This window comes from Coregonus lavaretus (genome assembly GCF_964263955.1).
Source record: "Coregonus lavaretus genome assembly, chromosome: 2".
Lineage (NCBI taxonomy): Eukaryota > Metazoa > Chordata > Actinopteri > Salmoniformes > Salmonidae > Coregonus > Coregonus lavaretus.
Genome location: NC_139989.1, coordinates 30,703,988 through 30,717,934, shown reverse-complemented (window position 1 = coordinate 30,717,934; position 13,947 = coordinate 30,703,988). Strand labels below are relative to the sequence as shown.

Genomic DNA, 13,947 nt, shown 5'->3' with positions numbered 1-13,947 from the left:
CCCCGCTAATGCCCCTCCCCGTCGGAGCCGTCATCCCAGTGATCGGCATACCACCCCCGTCCCTCCGGATTCCTAGGCCCCCGAGAGGCCAGGACCCATCCATCGAAAACAGCCCACAGTGCCACCCACAAAACAGAAGCAGGTCAACCGCCAAAACCATTTCCAATGCTCTCACCTCAATAAATATATATATATATATATAGCTATTTAAAAAAATATATCTATTCAAATATCTTGCATATCTTATTTTCCAGCATTATCAATTAATATGCGTAATAATGTCGGCAGTTCATGCGTAGGATTTTAACCTATAACCCGGATTGCCATTGTATTACATTTCATTTTTGACAAGCAATTATTATTTTTGCAAACAATTATTGTGGTTCATCCTATATTCTCCCTAACATCCTTACCCCCTTGCAACAGATGTGGGATAAACACACACGCACATACTCTAACACACTCAACCCCTTTCCTCCACAATCAACCATAAAATCAGATGCTCAACGGTTGATACATCCCAGAGCCCAACTCAAGAAAGGACCTGATTTACGAATGCATATACAGTTACAGCTGTTTGAGAAAGCATGCAAGATTGAGCAAAAATTAACAACAATGTGAGATTTTATTAATCTATTTAATCTATGTCAAGTCCTAGGTGATGGAGATCAGATCCACTCTCTTCACCTGAGACACAAACACTTGTAACCATTTTTCCCAAGCATCTCCGTGCAGTCAGACCTTTGATTATTTTGTGCCACCTGGGCCACAATGATAAGCCCCCTCTCTGATTGTCCGAGTGTGACCCCCTCCCCATGGATTACTGCAGCCAGTGTTGCCAGCACTGCCACTACCTGGGTGGGGGTACCCCACCGGAATCCCCACCGGCTAGGTACAAGTTCGTCAAGGTTCTCATTAGCAGCTTTGAGAATTTCCTTGTATATTATGCTCTCCCATCAGGGGGCTCTGGCTTTGTAGGACCAACCCTGCCAGGCAGGCTCAGAATCTTGAGGGGGCGGTGCTGCTCAAGTAGGTCTCTGACCGCATTTATTTTTCTGTTTTGGCTGCATATAGTCAACTCACAGCAGGTCCATAAAACAGATGGGGACTTCTCTTTGGTGTATGGGTCGCTCAGGTGGGTGTCTAGGATATAGGGTTGGGGATCGTTCCATCATGATAGGACAATAAAAAAATATATATATTACATCTTATGTATATCCCTCATCTGCACAAAATTGAAAGCTCTCTCACAACCCCTGCTCACAAACACACGTTGGTTCTAGGATATGCAACCATTTCCTTTCTCAATCACTTAAAGCCACACTTATTCAAACACAAAAACACACACCACACCTTCCATCACAATTCATCCACACATACCCACATACTGTGCCTTCTATGTCTTCTGTTTGCTATGTTTTTATCTCCACTATGTTGATTGAGTACTTGTGTTCTAATTTAGTTGCATTTGAAGATGTACAGTCGTGGTCAAAAGTTGAGAATGACACAAGTATTGGTCTTCACAAAGTTCGCTGCTTCAGTGTTATGAGATATTTTTGTCAGATGTTACTATGGTATACTGAAGTATAATTACAAGCATTCCATAAGTGTCAAAGGCTTTCATTGACAATTACATTAAGTTTATGCAAAGAGTCAATATTTACAATGTTGACCCTTCATTTTCAAGACCTCTGCAATCCGCCCTGGCATGCTGTCAACTAATTTCTGGGCCACATCCTGACTGATGGCAGCCCATTCTTGCATAATCAATGCTTGGAGCTTGTCAGAATTTGTGGGGTTTTGTTTGTCTACCTGCCTCTTGAGGATCGACCACAAGTTCTCAATGGGATTAAGGTCTGGGGAGTTTCCTGGCCATGGACCCAAAATGTTGATGCTTTGTTCCCCGAGCCACTTAGTTATCACTTTTGCCTTATGGCAAGGTGCTACATCATGCTGGAAAAGGCATTGGTCGTCACCAAACTGTTCTTGGATGGTTGGGAGAAGTTTCTCTCTGAGGATGTGTTGGTACCATTCTTTATTCATGGCTGTATTCTTAGGCAAAATTGTGAGTGAGCCCACTCTCTTGGCTGAGAAGCAACCCCACACATGAATGGTCTCAGGATGCTTTACTGTTGGCATGACACAGGACTGATGGTAGCGCTCACCTTGTCTTCTCCGGACAAGGTGTTTTCCGGATGCCCCAAACAATCGGAAAGGGGATTCATCTGAGAAAATGACTTTACCCCAGTCCTCAGCAGTCCAATACCTGTACCTTTTGCAGAATATCAGTCTGTCCCTGATGTTTTTCCTGGAGAGAAGTGGCTTCTTTGCTGCCCTTCTTGACACCAGGCCATCCTCCAAAAGTATTTGCCTCACTGTGCGTGCAGATGCACTCACACCTGCCTGCTGCCATTCCTGAGCAAGCTCTGCACTGGTGGTGCCCCGATCCCACTGCTGAATCAACTTTAGGAGACGGTCCTGGCACTTGCTGGACTTTCTTGGGCGCCCTGACGCCTTCTTCACAACAATTGAACCTCTCTCCTTGAAGTTCTTGATGATCCGAAAAATTGTTGATTTAGGTGCAATCTTACTAGCAGGAATATCTTTGCCTGTGAAGCCCTTTTTGTGCAAAGCAATGATGACTGCACGTGTTTCCTTGCAGGTAACCATGGTTAACAGAGGAAGAACAATGATTTCAAGCACCACCCTCCTTTTAAAGCTTCCAGTCTGTTATTTTAACTCAATCAGCATGACAGAGTGATCTCCAGCCTTGTCCTCGTCAACACTCTCACCTGTGTTAACAAGAGAATCACTGACATGATGGCAGCTGGTCCTTTTGTGGCAGGGCTGAAATGCAGTGGAAATGTTTTTTTGGGATTCAGTTCATTTTCATGGCAAAGAGGGACTTTGCAATTAATTTCAATTAATCTGATCACTCTTCATGACATTCTGGAGTATATGCAAATTGCCATAATCAAAACTGAGGCAGCAGACTTTGTGAAAATTAGTATTTGTGTCATTCTCAAAACTTTTGACCACGACTGTATTATTTAGCTTGTTATATTTTCTTGTAATACCGTCTTTTCCCTTTATAAAATACTATACCTACTATAAATGTGCTTTATTATTACAATCCCTACCATGGCTAGTATTGGTGTTCTATTATTCGACTCCTCTATTAGAACTTTCAGAATAGCCATGGAATAGTCTTGCTGCGACCAGTGTAACAGAACAATCTAAAGACACTACGCGAGATGGGAGACCACGACCAGTCCGTCACATCATTCCTTTTGATCTTTCCTGTGAGCAGTGGCAGTCTTTCTGAATTCATAAAGTACAATCTGGGTCGGCCATCGGTTAACGACCAATGCGCGAGACTGCTCTCTATACAAAAACAAAACTGAAACTATAGAACTGCAAATGAGCCGTCGTGAGGCAGTGTGCCCACAAAAGCCTGGGACTTGGTTGGAGGCAGTATAGGGTCGTATTCACTAGGCACCAAACAGAATGAAAACGGACTGAAACTGCCTAGGGACTACCTGAACTTTAGTTTTTCATTGCAAGGGAGTTTTGCTACGGTCCACACCAATAAATACGACCTAGTACTTACATAGGTTACAACAGAGCTACCTAACCCTCTTCCTGGAGATCTACCCTCCTGTGGGTATTCAGTCCAACCCGAACCTAACATACCTGATTCAGCTAGATGAGGATCATGTTCCAGGCCCTGACCAAATTGCATATAATGCAACCAATAGTTGCATAGCACGTCATTTGCATGCAATGTCATTGACTGCGCAGTCAGGAAATAGATTGCTATACCATATGGGTCGCATTCCTGCTTGACTATGTTGCAGACGGCTGCCAGATCTCGCAAAGCTTGGATAGGTGTTTAACATATCAGCTAATCACATAATATGATATAGCAGTGTAATGCCACACAGTCGATGACATGGCGCACAACCATTGGTTGATGCAATGCAACGTCTTCAACGTAATCAGGCAGGAACACCACCAATATGTGGTTGGTTGATATGTTCAACACTAGCCTTGTATGGCCATCCTTCCAAATCTTGTCTCGTTGAATTGTGTTGGAAATCTTGAGAAATCCAGTATAGGATTCTGGGTTTGATTGGGAGTGTAGGTTTTTCTTCAAACCCTTATCTAGCACACCTAACTAACTGGTTGATAAGCTGAATCACGTTAGTTACTACTGGGTTTGGAGCAAAAACCTACAGGATGGTAGCTGTACAGGAACAGTGGTAAGCTCTCCAATAGTGATTTGGGATTTGTAAAAAATTCAATAAAAGTAGAGGCCAATAAATCATCAAATAATCTGAACTAATTATGCTAATGTGTTATGTTAACTATCCAAACTTTGTAATACACCCATAAATTAAGAAGCAATGAAGTCCACCTGGAACGCACCCGTGTCGACCTGCAACCGCAGCCTAGCAATGAACGCGCCCGCGGGCTAGCAATGTGGTGATTGTTGTCTAATCGGGTAAACCAGAAGCCAGCTGGGCCACGAGTTGACGTTTTACGTTTGAAATGTTTTTATTAATTAAGGTACTGCAAATGCAATGCTCACTCATTATTTATTAATTACCATTTTGCTTCCTATGGCAGGCAAGCGAGGTCTGGTTTTCGGCCATGCTGGAAATGTGATCTCGCGTTATTGTGTCATTGTCAATACAGTACATGTACACAACGATTTGAACCTTCTGAACAACTAGTGGGTCAGGCGGCGCTCCACTGTCTGATTCATATCGCGTGATTTCTGAAGATTGTTCTCGATTATATCGACTGATTGGTTCTGTATGGGGTGTTATTAAAATGGCCCGGGTTAAACCGGCCTATTGCCCGTCACGTGACTGGGTGAGAGAGTAGCGCCCTGCTCAAATCGAACAAATCTGCACCGCTTCGTTATGTTATCAACAAGGCAGCATTATCCAGGCTTCAGAAACATGGCTCACAACCACGCCCGGGAATCGAATGCAATAAACTTTCAACCAGTGCAAAACACGCCTACATTGATATTAATCGAATCCCCGCATAGATACGAGTAAGAATTCAACCTAATTGGCTGACCTATATTCTGCCAGTCAATCTGACGATTCCCATTGGTCGTCGGGGATTTGTTTTGTAGCTGGTGACGTATTTGGTACCGCCTCCTTAACCAGCGTTGTAAACAAACCCCGAATAATATTGCAAGTTTGTCCCTGCACCACGAAAATATCCTATCTACAAAAAACTTAGTGGGAGTAGCTATAGTTCTTTTAATATTTTAACTACAACATACACGAAACTGTTTCATCTCAGAGAAAAACTTGTTCCTGTTGTCAAGTGTGAGAGACCGAGAGAGAACAGCTGCAAGGCAAATCTGCACCACGATTCTTCTTGTTTGTTTGGATCCATTCGTCCGATGGTTTCTTGCTGAAAAAGTGACCCAACAAGCTATCCCCTAGACGATTGAGCAATTTACTGATGCATCTCAGTTGACCTACCCAACGGTAGTTTGCTGGTCATATCTTCGTTAAAATTAGGTCTTCCACTGAAAATCCGATAACTACGTTAGGTGAGTCCAGTCCAGAGCTATTTTCTCTTGCGCTTGTATTTCCTTCCATGTTGCTAGCTGAGCCTGAAATGGCTGGTTTACAGTAAACATATTCAACGTCTCCTGTAAACCCAGATTATGGTTCAGTTGCTAGCTAGCAAGCTAACGTCACTCACGATAGCTAGCTAGAGTGGAAGACTGACGATGAATAATTCACTGTAGCAATCGTTTTGGGGAATTCTTGGCTAGCTACCTAAGTAGTTAGCTAACGTTAGCTGTTGTCTTTGTCAGAATGTGGAACGAGTCAGCTAACGTTAGCAGGTCAGCAAAATTACTGGCGTGCTAATTGCACATGGGCATTTAACCGTTTTAAATGACCCAAGACTTTTGAGTAAAAAATGAACTAATTGTCCCATCCATCTATGGAGCGCTACTGACTCTGACCATACATAGTCGGGTTTAGCTGGTACAGTTAAGTAGGTCAATGCATGTTGTGTTCTGTCTGGTGCAATGGTCAGCGTTATCGGGATCCTTGCGACGTCTCAACCCAAAATGTAACCCCTAACCTTAACCCTTACTTAAATCATTTAAAATGTAAACTTCAATGGGGTAGGGACGTTCCAATGATCGTGGATAGCACGGAGGATCGCTTGATGGCACGGACCCTGCTGTAATTGTACCAGGAAGTGAGCTGCGAATTAATAATAATAATAATATGCCATTTAGCAGACGCTTTTATCCAAAGCGATTTACAGTCATTAGACATGCATAAAATAAAGTCACTAATATGTGCCCAGACCTGTTTCCCACTCCTAATAATACAGTTAGTTCATTATTGTGTGATTCATATTCCTTCTGACATTTTTTGTGACACTCTTGTACTTGTACCATGACAAGGTGTGACCTGTCATGCCTAAATGGAGAGGAAATTAACATTTGAGTGCATACGTTTTCTACAATGCTGGCATTACTTTTATATAATGTTGGACAGACAGCCAAAAGTTATTGAACTTGTTTCTTACATTTGCATTTTATTTTTCCAGTTTTCATTTGAAAGCCATGGTAATCATATGTTGCTCTTTGTGTTTGTGTTGTTTACCCAACTTTGCCTAACCCTATTTGGCAAATACGCTTACAAAATGGCATTTTCTCATAGTTACTACACTACACAAATAGTGAAGTTTAGGGTTTACTACAATCACATTTAGGAGTAGCCTAGCATTATGAGCCCCTGTAATGCCCAATATCCTCTCTGTCTCCTCTCCTGTTTTCCTGTTAAACGCTAAGTCACTCTATTTTCCTCTATCTCCTCAGACATGGTGAAGCTGACGAAGGCTAAGACGTTCCAGGCGTACCTAGACTCGTGCCACCGCAGGTACAGCTGTGTTCACTGCCGAGCACACCTGGCCAACCATGATGACCTCATCTCCAAGGTGAGACTACAGGGACCATTTATGGCTAGTGGGTTAAATAAAATAAAATACAATTTTATTGGTCACATACACATATTTAGCAGATGTTATTGCGGCTGTAGCGAAATGCTTTTGTTCCTATCTCCAACAGTGCTGTAGTATCTAACCATTCACAACAATACACACAAATCTAAAAGTAAAAGAATGGAATTAAGAAATATATAAATATTAGATTGAGCAATGTAAATTCCATATAGTTGAATAATAAGCCTGTGTTGGCTGCAGGGGTTGGAACCGGTTCAGGGAACAGAACCGAAAACTGGAAAATAATGACATTTTTCAAGAAACGGAACCGGGAACGAAAGTGATCCATACTGTTCCAGAACAGAACCGTTATTTTAAAAGCATACATTTGTTTTACGTTCCAGGCATTTTTTTGAAGTCCCACAAAAAACGCAACAAAGCGCGTATGCAAAACCCTCTCTATCACTCAAACTTATTCCAGCGTCTGCCTGCAAGTTGAGAATCTTTGCCTGTGCGTGTTTAGGCTTCCTTTTTTTTGGTTTGAACCGGTTCAGAGCTTTATTTTGCTGGTTGGAACAATAACAGAACCAAACAAATAGTGATTTTGTTTAGAACAAAACTATTGGAAAATAATTTCGCTTCCTGATTGGCTGTGTGAAATGTAATTACATTTCAATAACAAGTAATAACATTGTAATAACAAGAGAAACAACAGCCACAACCCTCTGTTGCATTGTAAGCTGGGAAACGTTACCTCAATGTCCCACTTTCCTTAAAACTCCTGATTTGTATTTATTTGTTTTGCATTGTCTCTCTCTCTGTCTTCGTGGCACATTTGAGTTCATTCTCTCTTGTATATTTTTTTGTCAAGTCTTTTCAGGGTAGCCAGGGACGTGCCTACCTCTTCAACTCTGTGTGAGTATCTTTACTTGTCATCCGGTGTATGGCCATATAGCCTACACAGTGTACCCATAACTAATGAACAAAGTAGTATCCCTTTTAAGTCCCTAAAACACAGTGCTACCTTAGTTACCGCTCAAGCCTCAGTACACTGTAATTATCATGCATCTGCCAGGTTCTCCTTATGCCATTTCATTTTGTTTACACTAGTCCTGTGAGCCATACAATGCACCATGAAGCCAGTTCACTATCCTAACAGTGGAGGTCACATTCTAGTTGATTTATATTTACCTTCTGTTTGCTGTAGTTTGCATTTAATAGTTAGCATGTCGTTTCTCAACTGGTGCATAGCAAACTCCCCCTGATTTGGGGCTAAATATTAGGTTCTGGGTAGAATTATCACCTTTCTTGTTCAAAAAAAGAAATATACACTACCAGTCAAAAGTTTGGACACACCTACTCATTCAAGGGATTTTCTTTATGTTTTACTAGTTTTTTCATTGTAGAATAATAGTGAATATATCAAAACTATGAAATAACACATATGGATTCATGTAGTAACCCAAAAAAGTGCTACACAAATCAAAATATATTTTATATTTGAGATTCTTCAAATAACCACAATTTTCCTTGATGAGAGCTTTGCACACTCTTGGCATTCTCTCAACCAGCTTCATGAGGTAGTCACCTGGAATGTATTTCAATTAACAGGTGTGCCTTCTTAAAAGTTAATTTGTGGAATTTCTTTCTTTCTTAATGCGTTTGAGCCATTCAGTGGTGTTGTGACAAGGTAGGGGGGTATACAGAAGATAGCCCTATTTGGTAAAAGACCAAGTCCATATTATGGCAAGAACAGCTCAAATAAGCAAAGAGAAACGACAGTCCATCATTACTTTAAGACATGAAGGTCAGTCAATACGGAACATTTCAAGAACTTTGAAAGTTTCTTCTAGTGCAGTCGCAACAACCATCAAGCGCTATGATGAAACTGGCTCTCATGAGGACCGCCACAGGAATGGAAGACCCAGAGTTACCTCTGCTGCAGAGGATAAGTTCATTAGAATTACCAGCCTCCGAAATTGCAGCCCAAATAAATGCTTCACAGAGTTCAAGTTACAGACACATCTCAACATCAATTGTTCAGAAGGGACTGTGTGAATCAGGCCTTCATGGTCGAATTGCTGCAAAGAAACCACTAAAGGACACCAATAAGAAGAAGAGACCTGCTTGGGCCAAGAAACACGAGCAATGGATATTAGACCGGTGGAAATGTGTCCTTTGGTCTGGAGTCCAAATTTGAGATTTTTGGTTCCAACCGCCGTGTCTTTGAGAGACGCGGTGTGGGTGAACGGATGATCTCTGCATGTGTAGTTCCCACCGTAAAGCATGGAGGAGGTTGTGTTATGGTGTGGGGGTGCTTTGCTGGTGACACTGTCTGTGATTTATTTAGAATTCAAGGCACACTTAACCAGCATGGCTACCATAGCATTCTGCAGCGATACGCCATCCCATCTGGTTTGGGCTTAGTGGGACTATCATTTGTTTTTCAACAGGACAATGACCCCACACACCTCCAGGCTGTGTAAGGGCTATTTGACCAAGAAGGAGAGTGATGGAGTGCTGAATCAGATGACCTGGCCTCCACAATCCCCCAACCTCAACCCAATTGAGATGGTTTGGGATGAGTCAGACGGCAGAGTGAAGGAAAAGCAGCCAACATGTTCTCAGCATATGTGGGAACTCCTTCAAGACTGTTGGAAAAGCATTCCAGGTGAAGCTGGTTGAGAGAATGCCAAGAGTGTGCAAAGCTGTCATCAAGGCAAAGGGTGGCTATTTGAAGAATCTCAAATATAAAATATATTTTGATTTGTTTAACACTTTTTTGGTTACTACATGATTCCATATGTGTTATTTCATAGTTTTGATGTATTCACTATTATTCTACAATGTAGAAAATAGTAAGAATAAAGAAAAACCCTTGAATGAGTAGGTGTGTCCAAACTTTTGACTGGTACTATATGTGCGTATCTGGTGGGTCACCAGAAAATCTGATAAGTTTAGGTCAGGTCACAAAACAGACATTTGTGGCGGGGAACCATGGCGGTAATTGACCTGTGGTTTTTGTTCCTGGTGTTTTCAGGGTGAACGTGGGCTGTGGTCCTGCCGAGGAGAGGCTGCTACTCACCGGGCTCCACGCTGTGGCAGACATCTACTGTGAGAACTGCCACACCACACTGGGCTGGAAATACGTAAGCGCGCACACTGTAAAGAATGAAGAACTAAAAGAATATCCTAAATCCCCATCCTCAGACAATGTAGATGTGTTTTAAGCTTGTCCTACTACGCACTCCCGCCTCTTATCACCCCCCTCTCTCTCTACAGGAGCAGGCCTTTGAGTTGAGTCAGAAGTACAAGGAGGGAAAGTTCATCATTGAGCTGTCCCACATGATAAAGGACAACGGCTGGGACTGAGAGGTGAAGGGAGATGTTTTCATTGATTTTTCATCCCTCATCCGTTGTTCTTCCTGGCCTGGATGTGTGCCAGTGTGCCCCCTCACCCTGCGTAAGGGCCATCGGCTCTGCCACTCCGTCACTTCATACAGCTTTGCCAAGAATAGCATGTGATGTTTGTTTTTATATATATATATATATATATATATATATATACACACTGAGTATACCAAACATTAGGAACACCTTTCTAATATTGAGTTGCACCCCTCCCTTTTTCCCTCAGAACAGCCTCAGTTCGTCGGGGCATGGACTCTAGAAGGTGTCGAAAGCGTTCCACAGGGATGCTGGCCCATGTTGACTCCAATGCTTCCCACAGTTTTCAAGTTGGCTGGATGTCCTTTGGGTGGTGGACCATTCTTGATACACACAGGAAACTGTTGAGCATAAAAAATCCAGCAGCGTTGCAGTTCTTGACACAAACCAGTGCACCTGGTATCTACTACCATACCCTGTTCAAAGGCACTTAAATATTTTGTCTTGCCCATTCACCCTCTGAATAGCACACATACACAATCCATGTCTCAATTGTCTCGATGCTTAGAAGTCCTTCTTTAACCTGTCTACTCGTCTTCATCTACACTGATTGAACAAGTGACATCAATAAGGGATCATAGATTTCACCTGGTCAGTCTGTCATGGAAAGAGCAGGTGTTCTTAATGTTTTCGTGTACTCTGTGTGTGTGTGTGTGTGTGTGTGTGTGTGTGATCTACAGTACCAGTCAAAGGTTTGGACACACCTACTCATTCAAGGGTTTTTCTTAATTTTTTACTATTTTCTACATTGTAGAATAATAGTGAAGACATCAAAACTATGAAATAACACATATGGAATCATATAGTAGCCAATAAAGTGTTTAAAGAAAAATTTAAATATATTTTATATTTGAGATTCTTCAAAGTAGCCACCCTTTGCCTTGATGACAGCTTTGCACACTCTTGACATTCTCTCAACCAGCTTCACCTGGAATGCTTTTCCAACAGTCTTGAAGGAGTTCCCACATATGCTGAGCACATGTTGGCTGCTTTTCCTTCACTCTGCGGTCCAACACATCCCAAACCATCTCAATTGGGTTGAGGTTGGGTGATTGTGGAGGCCAGGTCATCTGATGCAGCACACCATCACTCTCCTTCTTGGTCAAATAGCCTTTACACAGCCTGAAGGTGTGTTGGGTCATTGTCCTGTTGAAAAACAAATGATAGTCCCACTAAGCCCAAACCAGATGGGATGGCGTATCACTGCAGAATGCTGTGGTAGCCATGCTGGTTAAGTGGGCCTTGAATTCTAAATAAATCACAGACAGTATGACCAGCAAAGCACCCCCACACTATTACACTTCCTCCTCCATGCTTTATGGTGAGAACTACACATGCGGAGATCATCCGTTCACCTACTCCGCGTCTCACAAGGACAGATCTAATGTCCATTGCTCGTGTTTCTTGGCCCAAGCAGGTCACTTCTTCTTATTGGTGTCCTTTAGTAGTGGTTTCTTTGCAGCAATTCGACCATGATGACCTGATTCACACAGTCTCCTCTGAACAGTTGATGTTGAGATGTGTCTGTTACTTGAACTCTGTGAAGCATTTATTTGGGCTGCAATTTCTAAGGCTGGTAACTCTAATGAACTTATCCTCTGCAGCAGAGGTAACCTTGGGTCTTCCTTTCCTGTGGCGGTCCTCATGAGCGCCAGTTTCATCATAGTGCTTGATGGTTTTTGCGACTGCACTTGAAGAAACTTTCAAAGTTCTTGAAATGTTCCGTATTGACTGACCTTCATGTTTTAAAGTATTGATGGGCTGTCGTTTTTCTGCTTATTTGAGCTCTTTCTTGCCATAATATGGACTTGGTCTTTTACCAAATAGGGCTACCTTGACCAACCCTACCTTGTCATAACACATCTGATTGGCTAAAACACATTAAGAAGGAAAGTATTTCCGCAAATTTACTTTTAACAAGGCACACCTGTTAATTGAAATGCATTCCAGGGACTTCCTCATGAAGCTGGTTGAGAGAATGCCAAGAGTGTGCAAAGCTGTCATCAAGGCAAAGGGTGGGTACTTTGAAGAGTCTCAAATATAAAATATTTTTGATTTGTTTAACACTTCTTTGGTTACTACATGATTCAATGTGTTATTTCATAGTTTTGATGTCTTCACTATTATTCTACAATGTAGAAAATAGTAAAAATAAAGAAAAACCCTTGAATGAGTAGGTGTGTCCAAACATTTGACTGGTACTGTATATATACACACACACTCGTAGGTTTTACGAGTTTTATATAAAACCTACCCCACTATTACGGGAGCACCTTTGTCAATATCGATATATCCCAATGTTTAGTTCTATCGAGGTAGAGTGAGCGAGTACAGGCTGTGTGAGTGAAAGTGAGTGTGTGTGTGTGTGTATACACTCAGGCATGTGTGAGTTGTGTGTTTTACGAGTGTGTGTGTGTGTGTTGCAGTGCGACAACATACTTAGCAACTTCACTATATCCTGCTCATGTAATCTGTGTGGGATTGTAGTCAACAAAAATCTAAATTATCTCTCATTAAGTGCAATTCACAGGGTTGAGACAATTAGACCTTTATGCAAAAACCTAGCGGCCCGAAGGCTGTGCCTGTTTTTTGAGTTTGTAGGTGAATGTGTGAAAAAGCAAGTTACCTTGCTTTGTGTGTGTGTGTTTTAAGACTTCATACTTAATGTTTGATGGTACAAGCAGAGTTGAAAAAAAGTAATATTATGTTTAGTACCGCTCCGTCATGTTAAGTGTGTGTATCTCAAATGGAGTATCAAGTGCAATACAGTAGGGTGTGTCTGCGTGAGTGCGCGTGGTTAAAGTTCACTTTAAAATGTCAGCAATATAACATTGGTCATGTTTTTTATCCTTTAAATGGCAATCAATGTATTTGGTTGTTAATTATGTCAAAGGCTGCAGCATTACACAGTTTGTAAGTGTTTCTGTGTGATTGGCCCGTGTGAGTTTGAATACTGTGTGTAAATGTTTGGCGTATGGGTGTTTTCTCTGTATGCTGCCTGTGGGTATGCATTTTATGGTTTGTGTGTGTGAGAGTTTGTGTGTGAGTGTTTATACTGTGTGTATGCAGTGCAAGTGTACAGTGTAAGATTGTATGATCAGATACAGTACTTGCTAGACAGTTAGCAAATGCTTTAGTTTGGGGGTCAAATCAATTGTTTCTGATGTTTAATTGGATATCCATTTTTACATTATTTCCTTTTGAGATCAATTTTGTAAATACAGCTTAACATTGAGCAGCATGTACATAAGCATTTATTTGATCATATTAGAGAGCAATGTGTAATATCAAAAAGGATTAATATATCTATAATTATGTAGCAGATGGTGACTTTATGTAAGATTTTCCATTAAAGTGTTTAATTTTAACCTGAACTCTCACATTAAAGTATGTGGTAAATATATCTGCCTGTTGTTTCTATTACAGTAGCTAGGTTTCCATCCAATTGGCGACAGATTTTCATGCGAATATTCCAAAATCTGCATAAACACAATATGCGCATTGTTC

At 41.6% G+C, this 13,947-nt stretch overlaps 1 protein-coding gene across 1 annotated transcript; it reads left to right on the top strand.

Moving 5' to 3' along the window:
- The first annotated feature begins 5,217 nt into the window (after positions 1-5,217).
- Positions 5,218-10,536, top strand: LOC311105079 (protein yippee-like 3). The gene is made up of 5 exons (XM_084147075.1): positions 5,218-5,578; positions 6,872-6,990; positions 7,865-7,908; positions 10,034-10,142; positions 10,276-10,536. The coding sequence occupies exons 2-5, from the start codon at positions 6,874-6,876 to the stop codon at positions 10,363-10,365; spliced, it is 360 nt and encodes a 119-aa protein (XP_084003201.1). The 5' UTR covers positions 5,218-5,578; positions 6,872-6,873; the 3' UTR covers positions 10,366-10,536.
- The last annotated feature ends 3,411 nt before the right edge of the window (positions 10,537-13,947 follow it).